This window comes from Siphateles boraxobius, unplaced genomic scaffold (genome assembly GCF_051911475.1).
Source record: "Siphateles boraxobius isolate OS27281-9 unplaced genomic scaffold, OSU_SipBor_1 7, whole genome shotgun sequence".
NCBI classification, from domain to species: domain Eukaryota; kingdom Metazoa; phylum Chordata; class Actinopteri; order Cypriniformes; family Leuciscidae; genus Siphateles; species Siphateles boraxobius.
In genome coordinates this window covers 37,379,784-37,402,007 of record NW_027509197.1, presented here as the reverse complement: position 1 = coordinate 37,402,007, position 22,224 = coordinate 37,379,784, and the positions used below count along the sequence as shown (strand labels likewise).

General features: G+C 36.9%; 1 protein-coding gene across 4 annotated transcripts in view; it reads right to left on the bottom strand.

Annotated features, from left to right (window-relative positions):
• The window catches only part of grb14 (growth factor receptor-bound protein 14), an 83,830-nt gene that overhangs the window by 58,452 nt on the left and 3,154 nt on the right, over positions 1-22,224 (bottom strand). For 3 of the 4 annotated variants that reach the window (XM_077215840.1, XM_077215839.1, XM_077215841.1), the window contains exon 2: positions 9,547-9,752. The exons of the other annotated variant lie outside the window; for it this stretch is intronic. In XM_077215840.1, the coding sequence (XP_077071955.1) occupies positions 9,547-9,725 (179 nt within the window). In that variant the 5' untranslated portion in view covers positions 9,726-9,752. The remainder of the gene's footprint in view (positions 1-9,546; positions 9,753-22,224) is intronic. 4 annotated transcript variants of the gene reach the window in all.

Genomic DNA, 22,224 nt, shown 5'->3' with positions numbered 1-22,224 from the left:
ATCACCCTAACTGTATGTAGGGTAGGCTATATAGGGTTAACACACATAGCACACATGAACAGAAACTGCACTTCAACGGGTCTGACAGCAGACACTTGGACATGGAAGCGCATGAAAGTATCCACTATTAATAACAATGTAAACGCGGTGGATAGGGCTGATAAAAGCTTGCGTTTATTGTCAATGAGACTCGCACACCAGCGCAGAACGCGGAGAGAAACCAGCGCACATTTCACTGACTACTACGCAAGCATATTGATCAATGAGTTTGAAACGCGACTCAATACACGGTTTACATTCGCGTTTCATAATTTCGTATGCATAACAGGTGACAATTCAAATGCTTAAAACACAACTCGTTAATTCATCTAAATCGACAACATGTATGTTAGACCCTATACCGACTAAACTACTGAAAGAGATGCTTCCAGAAGTCATAGATCCTCTTCTTAACATCATTAATTCGTCTTTGTCTCTAGGATACGTACCAAAAACCTTTAAGCTGGCTATGATTAAACCGCTTGTTAAAAAAACGCAACTTGATCCTACAGAATTAGTCAATTACAGGCCGATCTCAAATCTACCTTTTCTGTCAAAGATACTAGAAAAGGCAGTATCCTCACAACTGTGTTCCTTTCTTGAAAGAAATGGTATCTGCGAGGATTTCCAGTCAGGATTTAGACCGCACCATAGCACTGAGACAGCTCTCATTAGAGTCACAAATGATTTGTTCTTATCATCCGATCGTGGTTGTATCTCTCTATTATGGTGCGTTCACACCGGACGCGAATAGCGCATCAGGCGCGAGTGATTTCAATGTTAAGTCAATGCAAAGACGCGTTACGCGCGCAAAAATTTCCTGCAGCGCGAATTAGGCGTAGAGCGCGGCGCGGTAGTCGCAAGTTCGCGCGAATGGCGCGAATTAAGCGCCTGGCGCGTTAAACGTGTTACGCGCGAATGATTTTGTTAGTGCTATTTGTGCATTCACGCGTCTGCCGCGAATTCGCGTCTGCCGCCCGAGTTGAAAAATCTGAACTTCTGCGTCAATTCGCGCCGCGTTAACCAATCAGGAGCCTAGCTGCATGCTGCTGTCACATGGTGAAGTATCTGGAGGCTTCAATAAATTATTTTGTAATATGACTGGTTCTAATGCACAACAAAGCAAATATTTTATCACATAAAACTTGATTTCAATATATGAGACATATTTATTTTGTATTGAATGCTATTTATTCCATATCTAGATATATGAAATATTATTATAATGTAAAGACAACCAACATACTGCATAAGTTCGTGTCTGGTCAGTGTTGTTCGAGAGAGAGAGAAAAATCACAGGACAGATTAATCACTTTTGGAGGCTGGCTCCATTTATCATCAAAACAAAAATAAATGACATATTAGGTGGATGAGGGCGAGGGTGATCCTCGCTCCGATGCGGGACAACAGGTCTCAAGCTTGCCGCGGGACAGGCGGAAGTACCGCTGAAAGCCGCCGTCATCCAGGCGCAGCTCCTGGAGCGAGCCAATGGTGAAACTCGCCACACTGGGTTCGCCTTCGCAGGGTCTGATGGACACAAATACGGCGACGATTACCCCTACGCCGCCGTTCTGCTCTCCAGAGCAAATACAGAGGGTTGACTCTCCGATGAATGCTCGATCAACATAAAAAAGATGGCCGCCAACGGGTTTCGATTCTGACGCGCGCGACGCGAGTAAATTTCGCTTCAAACGTTTGTTTTTACGCGCGTCAGTTTCACTCTTGACACGCGAATTAACACAAAGTGGTCAAGCGTCAAACTAGACGCGGTAGACGCGAATTTGACGCGCTATTCGCGTCCGGTGTGAACGCACAGTTAGTGTTACTTGATCTTAGTGCTGCATTTGACACCATTGACCACAACATTCTCTTAAATAGACTACAAAACTATGTTGGCATTAGTGGAATTGCATTAGCATGGTTTAAATCATATTTATCTGACCGCTATCAGTTTGTAGCAGTAAATGAAGAGATGTCTTATCGATCACAAGTTCAGTTTGGCGTACCACAAGGCTCAGTTATCGGACCGCTGCTGTTCACTCAGTACATGCTACCTTTAGGAGATATCATCAGGAAACATGGAATTAGCTTTCACTGTTATGCTGATGATACTCAGCTCTATATTTCCTCAAAACCTAACGAAACTCACCAATTCACAAAATTATCGGAATGCATAGTTGATATCAAAAATGGGATGACTAGTAATTTCCTACTACTAAATTCTGAAAAAACAGAGATTCTAATTATTGGACAAAAAACTTCCACACGTAATAACCTAGAATACCGTCTAACACTTGAAGGCTGCTCTGTTAAGTCTTCGTCGTCAGTTAGGAACCTGGGTGTGCTCTTTGATACCAATCTTTCATTTGAAAGTCACGTGTCTAGTGTCTGTAATACCGCGTTTTTCCATCTTAAAAATATATCTAAATTACGTCATATGCTCTCATTGACAAATGCGGAACAACTAGTTAATGCGTTCATGACATCAAGGCTAGATTATTGTAATGCTCTACTGGGTGGTTGCCCTGCACGCTTAATAAACAAACTACAGCTAGTTCAAAACGCAGCCGCTAGAGTTCTTACCAGAACCAGGAAGTACGACCATATTAGCCCGGTTCTGTCAACACTGCATTGGCTCCCTATTAAACATCGTATAAATTTTTAAATATTGCTGATTACTTACAAAGCACTAAATGGTTTAGCTCCCCAGTACTTGAGCGAGCTCTTAACGCATTATAGTCCTTCACGTCTATTGCGATCTCAAAGTTCTGGCCAGTTGATAAAACCTAGAATATCTAAATCGACTGCTGGCGGTAGATCCTTTTCCTATTTAGCACCAAAACTTTGGAACAATCTTCCTAACATTGTCCGGGAAGCAGACACAGTCTGTCAGTTCAAAGCTAGACTAAAAACACATCTCTTTGACCTAGCATTCACATAACACTCTATAGACTTCTATAATTCAATATTAGGCTGCTTAGATTAGGTCAGCCGGAACTGGGAACACTTCCCTCATATCCTGATGTACTCGTTACATCATAAGAAGAATGGCATCTACGCTAATTTTAGTGTCTTTGTTTATCCCGAGGTTTTCCCGCAGCCTGCCGGATCCAGGCCGTTTCCAGATCTGACGAAGGACTTTCGCCTGGACCTGATGACAATGCAGTGCTGAAGTGCCAACTAGCCTCTCCTTATGGAGGATCCCTATACCACTCTACAGATAAACCGTTGTGGAATTTTTCGGTTCGCGTACCTACCCAAAGTGATAAGATAAAATAAAATTCTGCATCAAAATTTATAGACAAGACAAGTAGTTTGTTTAGGCATGGTTTGTAAGGAATTAAAAACCTGCGCACATATATTCAAACGCACATAACTATAGAATCAATTCTTAATGCGCGTGTGAACGCCATCAGCGTCTATCACAGGTTCACGTTTAAAGTCTGTTTAGAGAGAACAGTGTCGTGTTAGCGGCCCCTAATTTAATAACAAATGATCATTTAGACGGAAGTGAATCAATCAAAACTAACTTTAGCTGGAAAAAACATTTTTCAAGAACCACTATAAAACCAAACCAATCTCTGTTACCTTAAATTATATGTTTATCTCTGTAAAGCTGCTTTGAAACAATCTACATTGTTAAAAGCGCTATATAAATGAGGATGACTTGACTTGACAACCCATATTTCATAGATGCTGCTCTAAGATACTGATTAATCACAAGTCATCAATTTGGAATTATTCTTAAATCAAACAAAAGGGCTCAAGTAAACGCAGCTATAGTGAGCCATGCATCTCACCCCATGCAGTGGAGGACAGAAGCATTATCATGCCCATTCAAACAGCACCTGTCGTGGCCATGGTCGTGGTGATATTTCCCCCTATAGACTATGTGCACAAGCGTAGTAATGAACTTCCGCTATTGTCAGAAGTCGGCATATCAGTTTCCGGTTTACGACTGTTCATCCGCATCTGCTAATAAATAAACCAGATAAGTGCTGCTGTTGTACGAAAAAAAGTTCTTAAACACATCAAAGCTTATAAGAACTGTAGGTGGATCTATCATCTAACCCCGTTTCACACATACTCTTTTTGCAGTGCGTGTTGCGGTCATAGACTGTAAAAAAGGTTGCACAAAGAGAATAGCGGAAGTTCGTTACTACCCTTGTGCACGTAGTCTATAAATTGATTTTATATCTACCCAAACCTTATTAAATAGGTAGGCTATACATCATCATATATGTCAAGTTCTTAATATTAATCGATAAACTACTCAGTTATAATTATAATAAGGCACTATGCTGTTATCAGTAAAATAAAATTAACAAAAGTCATTAAGTCATTAAAAGTCAAAATCTTAATACAGAGGAGAATGCTTTTACACTGCAATTACAATTGCTTAAGTCGTTATGAGATTAATGATATGACTCACTCGTTTAAGACAGTGACTTACCGCCACCTACTGGCTGTTTTAGTTTCATATTTAAACATACAATTTAATTGATTCCATTGTTTCATATTTCGATATTCATTTATTTTTAACATTAATCTCATAACGACTTTTACTTTCTACCTATTTAATAAGGTTTGGGTAGATATAAAATCAATTTATAGGGGGAAATTTCACCACGACCATGGGCACGACAGGTGCTGTTTGAATGGGCATGATGATGCTTCTGTCCTCCACTGCATGGGGTGAGATTAGTGATCGACCGATGTATCGGTTTACCGATATTTTTCCCGATATTTAAGCATTTTCCCATAATCGGGAATCGGTTTTGTAATATCGGATTTTCCGATAAACGGCGCCATCTTGTGGCCGTTTTGAGAATTCCGCCATTGCAGCCCGCGTCTGAGGAGATCAGTCAATAACAACTCTGTGCACAGGTAAAGTATATGTTCTACTTGCTTTGCTTTAATTATTCAACTTTATTTAACATAACAGACATGCAGAAATGAGATTTGAGACATAAATTCCTGATATAGTTTATTTATGCAGCTTGGTTCTAAAAAATTGAGACGAACTCATTGAGCCACGTAGCGTAATCCGTCACGTCCTTCCCCAATAAAGACGTAACTTTACACTAATTAAATAAAACAGACATGAATGAGTGCATGTTGAAAATAAAAGCGCTGAATTCAATTCTCTATCTGTTGTATTTGCTCACCATTAGTCTCGAAAAAAAAGTTCGTTCATATTGCTGAGCACTCACTGGGTTGATGATCAGGAATGCTCAAGCACGGCCACTGAATTAAACTTTTGACAAGATTATCTTGTTTAAACACCCTAGATTATATTATCATTTACTACATAGCAATTATTTCGCTAATACACATCTAAATATACCGCTTTGTGGAAATTAATTATTTATTATCTGCACGCGCGATCGCGGTTGAGTAACGTATAGCCTAATGTTATAGTTATGTGTAAATGCATAGATAAACAGCACTTTGTCATAAAGCATTTCATGATCTAGACCGACAAAAATATTAATAATAATTAATAACATACTAGTTGGAAAATGCAATGATGTATATGCTGTTTTGTTTGTTACTTTCCTGATGTTATAGGCTATTCCAGCTAATATTATGCAGTGAATTAATATTACCCAGTGAATTATTCCTCGCTCTTAGTTTAAACCTATTAAACGGCACATAAACCTTCTAAAACTGTTTAAAATGAATTACATTTCTGCAAAGGTGATATGACTCCCCTGTCAATTATTTTTTCCATATGAAAACATTAGACTTTTAACATTTATTTTGCCTATTGTTAACATTGTTGCTGCTGATGCTTATAAATGATATGTGTAATTTAGATATAAATTATATAATGTAATTATATAAATGTTTTTATTGTAATTTGATTAGTTTACCATTTATGAAAACAAATAAACATATCCAAATATGTTAGAATAGTTTTTGTGCTTTATTTTTTACCTCATCAAAGCTTTTATTTTTAAACAAAGTGCACTTTATTTTTTGGACTCAGACCCCTCTATTTATTTGTGTATAAATATCAAGGTTTTTTTTGTATGCAAGGAGGGAGTGATTCTTATAAATAAAATGGTTTGTTCAGTTCAGTTCATTTGTGTTGTAATAATTGTGCCAAAAACAGAAGTATAACAGTAAATAAATATCGGTTCTGCATATCGGTTATCGGGCACATACACATGCAAATAATCTGTATCGGTATCGGTTATAAAAAATCAATATCGGTCGATCACTAGGTGAGATGCGTGGCTCACTATAGCTGCGTTTACATGAGCCCTTTTGTTTGATTTAAGAATAATTCCAAATTGATGACTTGTGTGATTAGTATCTAAGAGCAGCATCTATGAAATATGGGTTGTGTTTTAAGCATTTGAATTGTCACCTGTTATGCAAACGAAATTATGAAACGCGAATGTAAACCGTGTATTGAGTCGCGTTTCAAACTCATTGATCAATATGCTTGCGTAGTAGTCAGTGAAATGTGCGCTGGTTTCTCTCCGCGTTCTGCGCTGGTGTGCGAGTCTCATCGACAATAAACGCAAGCTCTTATCAGCCCTATCCACCGCGTTTACATTGTTATTAATAGTGGATACTTTCATGCGCTTTCATGTCCAAGTGTCTGCTGTCAGACCCGTTGAAGTGCAGTTTCTGTTCATGTGTGCTATGTGTGTTAACCCTATATAGCCTACCCTACATACAGTTAGGGTGATATACATGACTTAAAATGTGATATTGTCCGCACACCTCTTGCGTTTCGTTTGGTCACACACCACAAGGTGTCACTGTGCCCTCAAAGCTTCAGCACTGCCACTCTGAGCTCGATTGCTGATGTCTGAGGTAAAACACGCCCCCCTCATTAGCATACGGACAAAGAAATGTAGAAATAAATAAATGTAGAAATAAATAAATGTGGAAATAAATAAATGTAGCAATAAATAAATGTGAAAATAAATAAATTTAGACATAAAAACATATATACATAAATGAATGTGGAAATAAATAAAAGTGTAAATAAATAAATGAAGAAATGTATAAATAAAAAAATAATAAATGTGTGAAAAAATACAATTATACATAAATAAGGAAATAAAAGTATAAATACTCATTTATTTGTACTTTTTTACATTTCTTTGTATATTTATTTATGTACTTATTTATGTATTTCTGCTTTTTTACATTTCTTCGTATATTTATTTGTGTATTTATATATTTTTAATTAAGTCAGCTTAGGCATTCCATACTCTAGTCCAAAGACTTCTTAAACTGTATCTATTATAATTTGGGTATATGGCATTTTTGGCGTTTGGGTTCAAAAGGTTAAAAAACTACAAGGATTCCTGAATATAAACACACGTTCACCTAAGGAAACAGGATTGCAGCGGGGTGTGTTAAATCCATGTCTACATGATTTGTTTGTTGGTTACGGCACAAATAAACACTTCAGAGTCCTCTTTCGAGGGCTGCATTCAAGCGGCACATTAATGATCTCAGAGCTACCGTATCACAAACACGCAGAAGACGTGACGTACGGTAAAGTGGCCTCCGACTCGAGCTGGAAAGTAGCAGGTGCTTGATTTGATTCCAGTGTCTGTGCCGATGATGAGAACATCTGTTTACAGGTACAAAGTCTATGTGGTTCTCACGTAGACCTTGCAGAGAGCACAAAGACAGCTCTATTCCCTGTCCGATCTTACGTGTTAACGATTAACCGGTAGGAAACAAGGTGTGGTATCGACGTGGGGAACCTAGCGTCCTGAAGTTGCTTATTATACAGTGTGCACACATGCACTGCAAAATAAAAATATTTTATAACTCTGCATTCTTGTCTTGTTTTCCAGTACTAACATCAAAACATTCTTAAATCAAGATACATTTTTTGAGATGCACAATGACATAAGATATGCTTAAAGTAACACCAGGTAACTTTTGCTCTCGGGGTCCCCCTACAGTTGGGAAACAGTATTGTCCTCTACTACTGTCGTAAACTCTGTCATCCTACATGCACGTGCATTTGTTGACAACCATGATAGCCCTGAACACTGTAGGAGGAGGTCACATGCAGTTGTTCTGCTTGCGTCGCGTGTGAAATTTCTTCATCCCAGGTACAGTGGCATATATTTGAGCATGTCATATGAATATAATTTCATGGGTTTTATTTTTTTTCTAACGACAAATGATCGCGATGATCACGTTTACAAGCCAGCGTCATTATAGTAGCCTAGTCTATTGGTTACCGTTTTACGAATCTATATGATACTTCAATGCAATCTTTGAGTGGTAGATAATAACCATATATCGTCAATATTATAATATCAAGCTACCATAAATTAATCTGCAAATTTTACAAATCGATTTGCATTATAGCTTGAGGCAAGACAAATAAACAAATATCACAGACATGTTAGGTATCCTGAAATATGATTTTGTACATCTTATATATTTACTTGCAAGAATGTAGCCCCTACCAAACTTGTACACGCCGTTTAGACATAGGCTTTCATTTGATTTTTTTCTTTGTACATGTTGAGTAGAGTACACTTTTTAGGTCAAACATTTGCTATTTGCAGTTCATCGATTGCAAAGTTCAAATCAGAACGAGAATGCCAGCGATAGCTAACCATCAAAAACTAGAATATCGTTTACTAGCTACCAGATTGATAATTTGCTACTCTACTATCATTACTTGATTCATGAAGATAAACGGAGGATAAGATAGCTTCCGTAACATAGTCAGGCAGACAAATAAACAAACAAAGAGATGATATGCAAGCAATATACTTACTAGTCCAAAAGCATGACAGCCAACTAAGTCCGCATCGGTCGGGCACCCCTCCTCCTCCTTCAGCTCACTCCATCGAGAAATCACTGGCCCAATGTTGATCCTCGTTCTGCCTTTAACGCGATCACTTTCTCTTTTTCTCTTTTTGCTTTTCTCCGATAAAACCTTTGCTTTCTTGTTTTTCTTTGCTGCTTCGGCCATGACTATAACATTTGGCTCGCACGTCCGATTTTAAGGAAGTGGCGGTGGTGGTGGAAGTGACGTATATGCTGTAAAGCAGTCGAATTTTGTAGTTCTCTTTGTTCGCCGGTTACTACCCGAAACCCGAAGTTTAAAAGTACGATTAAAAACGCTACAGACCCCGTCAGGCTATGGCAGATGTGTCATTTAACCTATTGTAAGTCGATGTACCATCACAACAGACTTGGAAATATATTATGAAGATTGAAAAGTTACCTAGTGTTACTTTAAAAAAAGAGAAAATATCTGACAAAAATATTCATGTTTTCCCTTTGAATTAAGTTTGTTATTATGACCCTATCTGGCAGATATTTGTTCATGTTTCAAGCATAAACATTATTTATTTTTTAGAAAACAAGGCCTAATAGTCAATTTTGAATCATGATTTGTAATGGAAAACAAGACAAAAATACTGAATGAGAGAATCCCCTTTTGCAGCGTGCACACTTTCACGGATGTTTGCATGCAGTTGTAATAGAAAGTGTGTGTCCTACCTATTCCCCTTGAAGAGCGTGGAGACCGCAGCATTGGGTGGCTGCAAGGGCGAGCGCAATGGGATGAAGGCTGGCCCGACGACGTTCCCACCGCCTCTCGCTCCCCGAAATATGGCCGCTTTCTCCCCGAGGCTGCCAGAGGTGTGTGTCTCATCCAGGGAGTCATTCATAGCACTCATGGAGCCAGGTTACATCCAGCAGCTCATCTGGAGCACAAGACAGGACAGACACCATCAGGATAGGCGTTTGTTTGTGTGTGTGTGTGTGTGTGTGTGTGTGTGTGTGTGTGTGTGTGTGTGTGTGTGTGTGTGTGTGTGTGTGTGTGTGTGTGTGTGTGTGTGTGAAGTCAGCGTGCTCCTGCCGCTGCCACAAAAACACACACGCACATGCACAAACGCATGAACACACACTCAGCCTGTGCTGCCCCTGCATGGCAGGCCGTCCTAGCCTGGGAAGTAGATCCCCTCCTTCCAAAACATGATCCGCAATAAAGTTATTTTTAACTCTATGACTCCTGAATGAGCTCGGCTCGCTCTTGTGCACACACACACACACACACACACACACACACACACACACACACACACACACACACACACACACACACACAAGCAGGCCTCTCTCTTCTGGATTTCTGTTTTTTCTTTGCAGACCTGCTCGGACGGACAAAGGGTTTCTTGGTTATAGGTATGCGACATAGCTCTGTAATGAGAGCTGGAGTTTGGCCAGACAGTAAAACCCACTGTTCCTTTGTAATGAAGCCAAGCGGGGAGGTTGACCTCTGTGTTTGTGTGTATCACTCCCGGACTGGGAATTATGAAGAGACCTGTACTGATAACAAGAGCACTAGATACCACTTTCACACTTAAGTGTGCACTAAAAACTGTGCTCTTAAAAATAAAGGTTGTTTATTACATTTGACATCCATGGAACATTTTCAATGCACAAAAGTTTCTTTAGATTTTTAAAATGTCCTTCAAACTCAGAAAAAATGGGTCTTTTAAGAACTGCTCATTGAACGTTTCTTTAGGAACCAAACATATTTCTTTTGGCATCACTGCAAAAACCCACTTTCGGGAACTTTTTTTTTTATTATTAATTATTTTTGTTTTTGCCTTTTATTATGATAGCACAGTATGTAGTCAGGAAGCAAAGTGGGAGAGAGAAGGGGGGGGGGGGGGGGGGGGGGGGGAGGGGGTCCGGTAAAGGTCAGCAAACCGGGACTCGAATTCAGTTCGCCAACAAGGAATCTTTATTATAATATGTGTTGTTTTACATACTGTACTTCACAAATGATGGTTCCACTGATACAGATACTGGCATCATTATTGAGTCTGATGCTGTGCTTTTGTATTCGTTTGTCAGTTTCATAAACGTTGCATCACAAATAAAGAAATTTGTGAAATAAATTAGAATAGGGTGTAAAGAAAGATGCAACACTGTGTCTTTCAACTTTTCAGCCTCTTACAGAGATACTAAGGGACAGATTTACTAACAACTTGGCCAGCACAAACCCTCTTTGGGCTTTTAAAAATACTGCCAGGATTTACTAAAGACACAGTGAGAAATTAGCAATGAAAAGCTGTAGGCAGTCATTGTTGACCTTTCCTTTCAGACGCAGAATGTATGTGTAGAAAGAATTTAAATGAATCATGCAGTGTGATTTACTAAGGTTTGCGGTGGTCCATTTAGTTGTATTTATGCCATTATTTACGGCCCGAAAAAAAGCATGCCTTAACCCATTGAATTTGCGCATTGTCCATTTGTGCTTTTATTAGATTGCGACCGCATGCCAGTTTGACCTTTTTAGTAAATTTGACCCTAAATCAGATAATGCACTGCAAAACACTAGTTGGTTTAATGCGTTGGTTAGTTCATGTGCTGTGATGCACCAATCTCCAACCAACACGTGAGCAAAAGCGCCAATCTCATTGATCGGATAGTTTTGACGCGGCGCGTCAAACCAAAAAAACGAACCTGAGGCGTTTTTTTTTTTTAATGACGCTTTTACGTGTGGCGTTTTTCGCGTCGGTGTGCACACTCACATTGGCGTCCTTTGTTTAATCACGGGGTGTCCCGGTGTGAACAGGCCTTTACTATTTAAACTTCAATTTTCAAGACAAAGGAGACTGTGGCATTAAAAAGAAACTTCATAAAGCCTTGAGAGGAATCAGATGCAGCCATTCTGCTCTGGTAAGGCTCAGGCAACAATACATTTATACAAGTCAATATGATCTACTTATTATTAAAATAGTATTTTCATACATGCTATAATACTTGATCATCCCAAATGCCACCTCCCCTACTGAAATAACCATGCTAGTTTATGCTGGATTGATATCGGTCAAGCTGTCTTTCTACTGATGCTGGTTGAGCAACACTTTTTCTGGTTAAGCTATAAGATACTTAAGTAAGAGTTCAGTTGAAAATTCTGTCATCATTTGCTCATTTGCTTCCAAACCAATATGACTTTGCAGAAAACAAAAGATTATGCTTTTTGTCACAGACAACAAGAAGTCATACGGGTTTATAATGGTGCACAACCTTGCACATAAATCTAGTTTAAATATATGCATTTATTAAACTGTCATTTAATCATTGATTAAAGTTCAACTGTTGCTGTCTCTCACGATGCTGGAAACTCGAAACTGGAAAATGAATGAATTCCCGATTTGTTGCTTTAGATTAAATCCCCTTTACAAATACAACACAACCAGCCCAGAAAAGTGAAAGGTAAGAAAGATAAGAGATGTGAAAAGACAGAACCTGCTATCAGATGCGACGATGACATGCTCTGTTATTTACCTTTCAGATTAAATGTATTAATGTGCGGCTCTTCGGTCAAAGTCCCTCCTGACAGGGATTCACAGCAGGATGAAGTAAACACAAAGTTTAGCACTCGAAACTATTCGGACCAGACATGTTTATAGCACTGCTTTTGGGGAAAGCGTTTTGGAGGACTATTATGTTAAAGTTTCAAACTTCAGTGCTTTTTCCACATTAGCTGTACTGACTTTGTCCACCCACACAAGTGCCAAACTGCTCTGAGGAGATTATCCGTCATTATGACATATACTTCACAAATACTGGCATGGCATCATTACTGGGTCTGATACTGCACTCACTGTACTCGTTCCTCTGTTACATAAACATTGCATCACAAAATAAAGAGGAAAAATATGTTCTAATATTTGTAAAACTAATTGGAATACTGTGAAAAGATTCAACTTGTTTTTCAACTTTTCAACCACTTTTAACTGGATACTACATTAGGTAATGCACTGCAAAACACTAGTTGGTTTAATGCACTGATTATTGATTGATTACACATATCTTAAAAACTCAAATTGGCCTCTTCGAATAGGCATAGCAGAGAGAGAGAGCATGGGAAATGGTTGAGCTATGGTGGTAATATGGTGATGCTGGTTTAAATCTGGCTTGCGACCATTTCTTGTCATCTTTTCCTCCATCATCATCTATCTAAACACAAGGCAAAAAGGCCATAGAAAAATTAAAAGACGAATCATAAGTACAACATGCAACCAAAATTGAAGTTAAAATAGTAAGGACTGGGTCTAAATGATCCAACACAAGCTGCCGTCTCAGAGAACTGAACAGTCAAACCTGACATGATGAATCATCTTTTTTTCCTTGTTAGGGCTTGAATAAAATATGGCCTGTGTTCTCAAATAATCATGATACTGTATCAAAGATTAGGACAAATTTAATTAAATGGATTTCAAGAGTAAATCAGTATGTTAGAATGATTTCTGAAGGATCATGTGACACAGAAGACTGTAATGATGTAATGAAGATGAAAATTCCATTTTGGGCAACATGAGTTGTATTAAACTGTGCTATATAAATAAACAAACAAACAAACCAACAAAATTCAGCTTTGCATCACAGAAATAATTAACATTTTAGAAAACAGTTATTTAAAAATGTTAATAATATTTCACAATATCAACTAAATCTTTCTGTCCTCAAACCTATGGTAGTGTGTGTTTATATACACACATTTACATGAGCTTCATCGCTGAAAGTTCTACTGGGTCTAAGACAAGGACACCCGAGGAACGGAAAGCATGGAGATCCCAAAATAGGTGCAGGGCTAAAACACATTCTTCTGTTATCAGTCAATGCAAACGCTCTTAATTACATTAGCGGGACGTGAGAGGCACAGCTATTTCAGTTCAGCCACACTACAACAACCACCACAGGACAATACACACACACAGAAGGGTCTCAGCTACAGTAACAGGGTTCAGAAAGCTGATGATCGATGAAAGACGAGGAGAGAGCAACAGCGACATGCTGAATGAAGCGTGTGCTAATAGATAACCATATAAGTGCATCCGCACGGATCATTTTACCTTTCCATATCTCAGCGGCTGTGAAAACAAATCTCTCCGCCGCGCTCACAGACGATCTTCACTGTCAGTTTTGTTCTTGCTGAGCAAAATCTACTTTGATGTATCAACTGATGTTCACGGTACCATTCTTTACTAAGAAATTCTGTAAAAAGTATACCAAAACATTTCCAATTGTTATTTGCACTCAAACCATGCAATTGCATTAGATCAGGGTTTCATAAGGGAACTGCAAGGGTTTATTGAGTTGATGAAAAGCTAATAATTAAATAAATAATTCAAATATAAAATTAAAATTAATACGTAATTTCAACAAAAAAAAAAATTCGAAATAAAGCACTTATTAAATAATAAAATATTTTATTTGTTCACCTGCATGTGACCATTAATCAAGATCAGAGAACTGTGAACATGCAAATGTGTTGTTAAATGATTGAAATTTTAAATTTAAATCTTAGAGGGGGATTTAAAGGAATATTTTAGGTCAAAGGGGTTTTACTGAAAAAAATGTTTGGCAAACCCTGCATTAGATTTCAAAATATCAAATATTAAAACAAAACTGCAAAACATAACACTGAGGTTTTAACTAATAACTACAAGTTGTTAGTTTGAAATGATAAAACAATCAGGGTTGCCAGGTTTGCGTAACAAAACTTGCCCAACACTGGCCAATCAAAAATAGCCCAATGACCATATCCCGATTATCAAAACTCAAAATATGCAATTCCCATAACTAAGACACATATTTTTAAGTCACTGTTAAGCAAATTGAAAATCACTATATCATAGTGATCATAAACAGCTCCACGGCTCCAGTGTGCCTCCTTCACAAAACTTAAAGGGATAGTTCACCCAAAAATGAAAATTCTGTCATTTATTACTCAACCTCATGTTGTTTCAAACCCGAAAGACTTTCGTTTTCGTTTAGATATTTTTTATGAAATCTGAGAGCTTCCTGCCTCTCCATTGACAGCTACACAACTACCACTTTGACACTTCAAACAGTTCATAAAGAGATCGTAAAACGAATCCATATGAATTGAGCTGTTTAACGTCAGTTTTTTGAAGCGACGCAAGTGCTTTCTTTGTGCACGAAAAAATTATTTACCACTTCATTTACAAAATATTAATCTCCAACGCATGGTCACAAGAACACCACGGTGCATGTTGCATGAGCACGCATTGAAGATTCATATTTTGTAAATAAAGTGATAAATATGTGTATCTTCATTTGTGTTCCGAAAATCAAAACAAAATTCATATGGGTTTACGAACGACATGAGGGTGAGTAATTACTGAGTAACTAATGACAGGTGAACTAGCCCTTTAACATCTAGCAAAGTTTTATCATATGTAGAGAACAAAATATTTCAAAAAAACCACAGACTTGGCAGTTGAAAACAATAGATATGATAACTGACCACAATGATTTCAACCTCTAAAACACCAAACCACCAGTTGAATAAAAATAATTGAGCAAAAATGATGAAGATTAAGTGAAGTTGAGAAAAGTTTCTGCAGCATTTGTGCGCATGCTCTGATATATAATGGAATGCATTTCAATGGAATTATGCTTTTTTTAAATGCGGCTTAAGTGTCCAAAATATAGCAAATAATCAAGCTTTCGGTGAAAAAATAATTATAATATTGATAAGAAATCTGGAGGCTGTGCATTAGTATTATTTTTCAGTTTGTTTTATTCTAAACACATGAACTGATCAAATGTATATACCTTCAATGCAATTAATTTTCCAAGTTTTAACCAGGTTAAAACCTCATTGAGATTAAAAAAAAAAACTCTTTTACAAGAGTGACCTGGGCAAGAACGCACAAACAATTAACATAAAAGCACAAAAGCCAGATAAAAGCATCTGCAAATGCACAAATGTAAATAATGTTTAAGCTGAAGTAACTCAAACATCGCCATAAAGGTTTGAACGCATGTCTCTGTCAGTTCTCCTCCTGAGGGTTTGTTTACTGTCTGTCCTGTAATGATTAGTGCTGTCAGGAGTAGATCAGCAACACACAAGCTTCTGCTGGTGACGTCCACATCGACTGACACACACAGTCCGAGCACAAGCGTGACTATGAGCAGGACATCTGCGGATCACAAGGCCACTGCTAACTCAAACAATCTGTCTTCACATAAACCTCTATATATGTCAGGTTACATATTAACATTCAAACAGGCACGCTGATTTCTCCATTGAAATTTAACTTCGGATTCAACCTTGATTTCTGGAAAGGGAACGCTAGCGGTCAGACGGTTGCACAGTATGCTACAAACCCATAAGAAAAAACATAACACATCTTTTTCATAACGCAATTGTTTCTCCTAGACAGAAATGAGTTTGATTGGAGAGTAAAACAGACTCCAGCTTCTCTACTGGTGTTTCAGGAGCTGTTAGACATGGCTTCAGAACTGCATACTAACATCTCTGCAGTATATAATTTGCACAGTATGCATATTTTTTGTATGCATAGATATTCTATTTAATTTAGTCCAAATGTTTAGTATACAATAGTGCATACTACATACTACTGTATCCCATGATGCAATGTGTTTGACTTGACTTTCCAATTCTAGTGTGATTAATAAACCAGAACTAATATCTGCTGCCATTTTTGTTTTAAATCATTATCTGATCCAGCTAATATTATAACTGGATGTCTCCTACATACAACATGTGACAACTGTAGCATACTAAAGTTTGAAATGTGTATTGTTGCATAATGCAAGCTGTTACATTTGCTATGGTTGGAAACAGTGTGCAGTTTACTGCGGTATTCAGTTCATTGTATGCTAGTATTCTATTGTGAAAAAAAAACTTGCCAAGATATCAAAGTCTGCCATCTAAAGTCTAAGAGGCTAAATGTGGAATTGCATTCTAGCATACAACTCTTACTATTTCTGCCATATACACTATTAATTTCTTACCCAAACTTTCAAATAGTACTTTTATTCAGAGAGGGCGCATTAAATTGATCAAAAGTGACATTAATAATGTTACAAAATATATCTATTTCAAATAAATGCCTTTCTATCCATTAAATGACTCCAGGAAAAAAACATGCATCACAGGTTCCATACAAATATTAAGTAGCACAACTGTTTTCAACATTGATAATAATCAGAAATGTTTCTTGATTAAAAAATCAACATATTAGAATGATTTCTGAAGGATCATGTGACACTGAAGTATGGGAGCTTTTATTAAAAAAATTGTGACTTTTGATCTCACAATTCTGATTTTTTCCCCTCAGAATTGCGGGCTTTTATTTAAAAAAAATTCCCCCTCAGAATTGGACTTTATAACTCGCAATTGCAAGTTTACCCATATCTCGCAATTCTGAGGACGAAAAAAAAGAGTCAGAGACAGAGTTATTAAAAAAGGATATAAAAAGTCGCAATATTCTTTTTCATTCAGTGGCAGAAACAAGCTTCCACACTGAAGACTGGAGTAATGATGCTGAATATTCAGCTTTGCTTCACGGGAATAAAATACAGTTTAAAATATATAACAATAGAAATCAGTTGTTTGAAATTGTAATAATATTTCACAATTTGACTGTTTTTACTGAATTTGTGCAAATAAATGCAGACATTAAAGCATTAAAAGAAACTTTTGAACTGTATTGTGATTTTCTTCAGAAATAGCATGATTATTCTACATTTCTCATCCAATTCTCCCTAGAACAAATGACCTGATCTACAGCATGTTATGCACATTTATATAATAATTTTACAGTATGTAAACAATTGTCTCATTTGCCTCTATCTTATTCTTAGACCGTCACGTACATTGTACATTAGAGACACGGTACAAACTTTAGTCAGTATTTAGTTGACCTTGAAAATACCACAAGCTGAAATCCATTCGGTACAAATCCCATAGACATACATTAAACGAGGGATATGGGAATGGTGTGTTTTAGACATCTAGTTTACTGAAATCATAATCACACCATGTTTGCCCTCTTAACTTCATCTAAAGCAATACAGCAAATATCAACTGTGTGATTATCGTCACAAAAATGTAAAGTGTATAATTGCACAGCAATAAAAAAAGTTCGATTTATAGCCAACTTTATCCGTTTACATACAGTATCCTCACATAAAGAGATATACTATATAGCAATTCTCAATTGTATGATTTCATTCAAATTGTAACTATATTATCATCCAGCTCTTTACATGTAGTTGGATATATAAGTTGCCCAATGCAACTATAAGGAAGCAATATATTAATATATTATAAATATTATTATCATGATTTTCTGTAAAGCTACTTTGAAGCAATGCATATTGTGAAACTTATTGTTGGTATATATTATACAATATAAGTATCACTGTATTTTATTCAGTGTAAGAATATTGAAATAGTGACTGTGTAAACATGATTTCAATAATTAAAGTAAATATGGGCAATTAAAATAAAGTTGATGATCTTATTTTGTCTGTTAAAGGTGCAGTGTGTAAACATTTTGAGTATCTATTAACAGAAATGCAATATGACATCCATAACTATGTGTTCAGTGGTGTATAAATAACTTACTTAATAAACCGTAATGTTTTTATTACCTTAGAGTGAGACATTTATATCTACATTATATAATGGCGCGGGAATCCCCTTCTATGAAGGTCGACATATTGTGACGTCATGTTTCTACCGTAGCCGACAGCGAACACACAGCGTTACAGAGCGCGTTTCATCACTACCTTGAAAGAGAGGTCGCAGAAAGCTAGAAGCAAGCCATAAACACCGTGAGTAGTGACTTTTCCCTTGTCAGTGGTGTAAATATGTAGTTGGATTGTTTCATGTAACTTATGTAAGTTTCCAAAATCAGAGAAAAAAGCCTATTGTGTGTAGTAAATGGTGTCTAGGGGATGCGAGGCGCGCGCGCTGTTACAATCATGTCATTTTTGCCGCACGCACCTTTGGCCTCATGCGGACGCGTCGAGTATAAACAAGGCTTAACGCTTTAACCAGCTCAGCCACAGTAACAGCTCATATTAGCCAGCTAAACTTTTACTACCCTGTTAGAAAAAATATATAGTTGCATAGTTTAATGTGGTTCTTCTCCGTCGCTATATTATGGGTTTGCTATAAGGGGAGAATGTGCTGGTTACGTTCGTGAGACAATCAGCTGATTACTATTATTATATTACGTATTAAGACCCTTGATCCTCACCTGACTATGGCTTTGTAATCTTTATGTGGTTTATAATGGACTGTGGTACAGAAACTTGGTTTACTCTGGCTATTCTCTGCTGTCTCAGACGACGATGTTTGTCCCGTTTTAGCCACCGTAGCTTCTTCGAAAGGGAGGGGTGAGCGCGTCATTTTTTTTCCCAAACCACTTCAGCGGAAATCCCGCCCTGCAGCCGATTTCATTGGTTTAGGTTACAGTGACGGGTAGGTTTAGGGATCAGTGTTTGGTGTAGGCAATCAGTACAGTGATTGACATGACCAATGAAAACTTTTAAATCGGCTGCAGGGCGGGATTTCCACTGAAGTGGTTTGGGAAAAAAAATCACGCGGGGTGAGCAGTGGGCTGAGCCCTTAGTGTAAACTCACAACCGAACCGCTAGATGTCACCAAAAGCTACACACTGCACCTTTAATGTCAATTAAAACAGTCAGAAAATTAGCTGTCTTATTTTAAATATTAATCTATAAATGTATTTATATAATTTATGCATTCATTTTATATTTATGGCTAGCTGCAAAAGATGTTTTGACATATAAAGGGGGTCCAATACTTCTCATAATCTCATACTGTCGTTGAATGTCCTGGGACAAAAACAGGTTTCTGGAATGCTGTTCTGTCCCAGTCAAATAACTGCCATTGTAAATCACTGACACGTTCGTTAAAGAACCGTCCCAACATGCATACTTCACATGTTTCACTTCATCTTTAATTGCAGTTCTTTTTTCTTCCAGTTGTGCTTTGCAGAATCAGCTGAAGCAATGAAAACTTGCAGACTCAAAGATCATAAATATGCTGTAAAATGTGCATTATTGTGGGATATAGCAACATACATACATTACAAAATTTTCACTGTAGTTCTATTTAATGAGCAGAATTTTATTCCGTTTTTTAAAGACAATAAGATGGAATTTTATTGTTAGAGATAATTAAAAAGATTTGAAAGCCAACATGAAACTATATTTAATGCAACTTCTTGCTCTTATTGTGCTCAAATAATTCCACTGCATTCAAGTATATAACACCTTATAACAACTTTTCATGATCCAATCGATTCCTGATGGATAAACTGAACATCCAGCCTGTGTTTGTGCACCGTTTCACTCAGCAATACATGAGATTACAGCACCAAAATATGCAAAAAGCTTATGGAAGGATAAATATGAAAGCAGTCTAAATACTGTTTCCTTTTGTCTGAATTCCATGCTAATCTTTTTAATGGCAGAACGATAAGACAGACTGTTTAATAAAGCCGGTTACATAACCCTCAACAACTGAAGTCATATCATTCAATCATGCACTCTTTTATCAGGAGATAAACGGAGAATGCAATAATCTAAAAAATGAACCTATGAAATATTGATAGACTTCAGATTTCTGCTCCGACAGTAATCACTCTAAAGCTTCGCTTTCAGGGAAAAGATCTCTTTATTTTCTCGTAGACAACCATGAGATTCAACAAAGATCTCTTTATTTTCTCGTAGACAACCATGAGATTCAACAAAGAGCAAATTGAAACATTAGAGATAAAAAAATAAACTTCTTGTACATCCCCTGAGCTATAAAATAGAGTTCAACAGTCGAGTTCTGGAAGTATGAAATCCATTCAGTTTTTCCTCAGGGAAACTGATTTTGAACAATGTCAGCCCGCATTATTTTAACTTAGTTTTGAAATGATCGTTTAACAGTATAATTGGTGGTGAAAAACTACATTACCCATGATGCTCTTCCACCAGAGAGCCGAAAAAAGCAACACACTCCATAAGAGCTCTTTAGCTCCGCCCACTCCCATGAAGCACTGCGAATGACATCATCGAGTCCAGCTCTCAAAATACTTAAACATTTGAATGTATATGTATATATTTATCCACCGTTTTTTATTTGATTATACTGTTCGCAATGCTTCATGGGATTGTAGTTCTTTCTTTCACTAATACTTTTTTGCTTCAAATCGAGGTTTGTAATGTTATGATTCACCTCATAGCTGGTTGGTTCGGTTCATGGTTTATAATGCTTTAACAAAAACAAAAAAAATGAATATGGGAGAAATTAATTGAAAAAATACTTCTGAAACCAACGCTGCTAAAAAGTTTTCCTCTAGGCTTTGCATATTGGATCCATACATCTTGAGAATATGACTAAATTAAATAATATCTAATGATGTACAATAAGGGCAACATTGAAATAGGCTGTTACATTAGATTATTCTCCCACACATCATTATTTTACAAAATCACACCTAAATGAGTTTAATAATCCACAAAACCTGGTGTGAATCAGCAGTTACTGGCCTTTTCAAATGCCAACTGTGCATTACACACATAGGCACAGTGATAACACTAAACCAACTAAAGAGAGAAGTCCTGTAGAATGTGTTTACTCTGCATTGGAATAAGCTTCTTTCAATACGTCAGAACAGTTTATTGGTCTTGCTTAAAGTTCGGTCATTCCTGTTATGCAGCAACGGTCTAAATTAAACAAAAAAGCTTTAGTTGTTGTAAGTAGGCTATTCATTAACGTATTACATAAAATATACATCAGGCTTCATAAGTATGATCTGCATGGTGAGACACTTCATCTTATTAATTATATATGACTTGATTGTTCACATAACGCAAACAAAACAAAAATGAACGGGATGTAAATAAAGAGATCAGACTTTACATTACATACATTAATAATACTCAATGTTTGTGTTGATGTTTTCCCTCCAAAATGATGTCACTTCCTGGAGGATGATGGCATGAAGGAAGGATTTGGATGGAAAATAAAATTTAGGGAACAGAAATATTTGTTTAACTATTATGGATTAAAACTATATCAAGAAAATGTTTTGCTTGAAACATTTTGATGTGAGAAAAGAAAACATGTACTATTTCGTAGTAGTCAACATGAATAAACTAAAAATGACCATTACATTTGTTACAGTATTTATTGATCTTTTTTAATGCTAGTTAATAAAAATACAGCCGTTCGTTGTTTGTTCATGTTAGTTCTCAGTGCATTAACTAATGTTAACCAGTACAACTTTTGATGTTAATATAATAATGTATTAGTAAATGTTGAAATTAATATTAACTAAGATCAGCAAATGC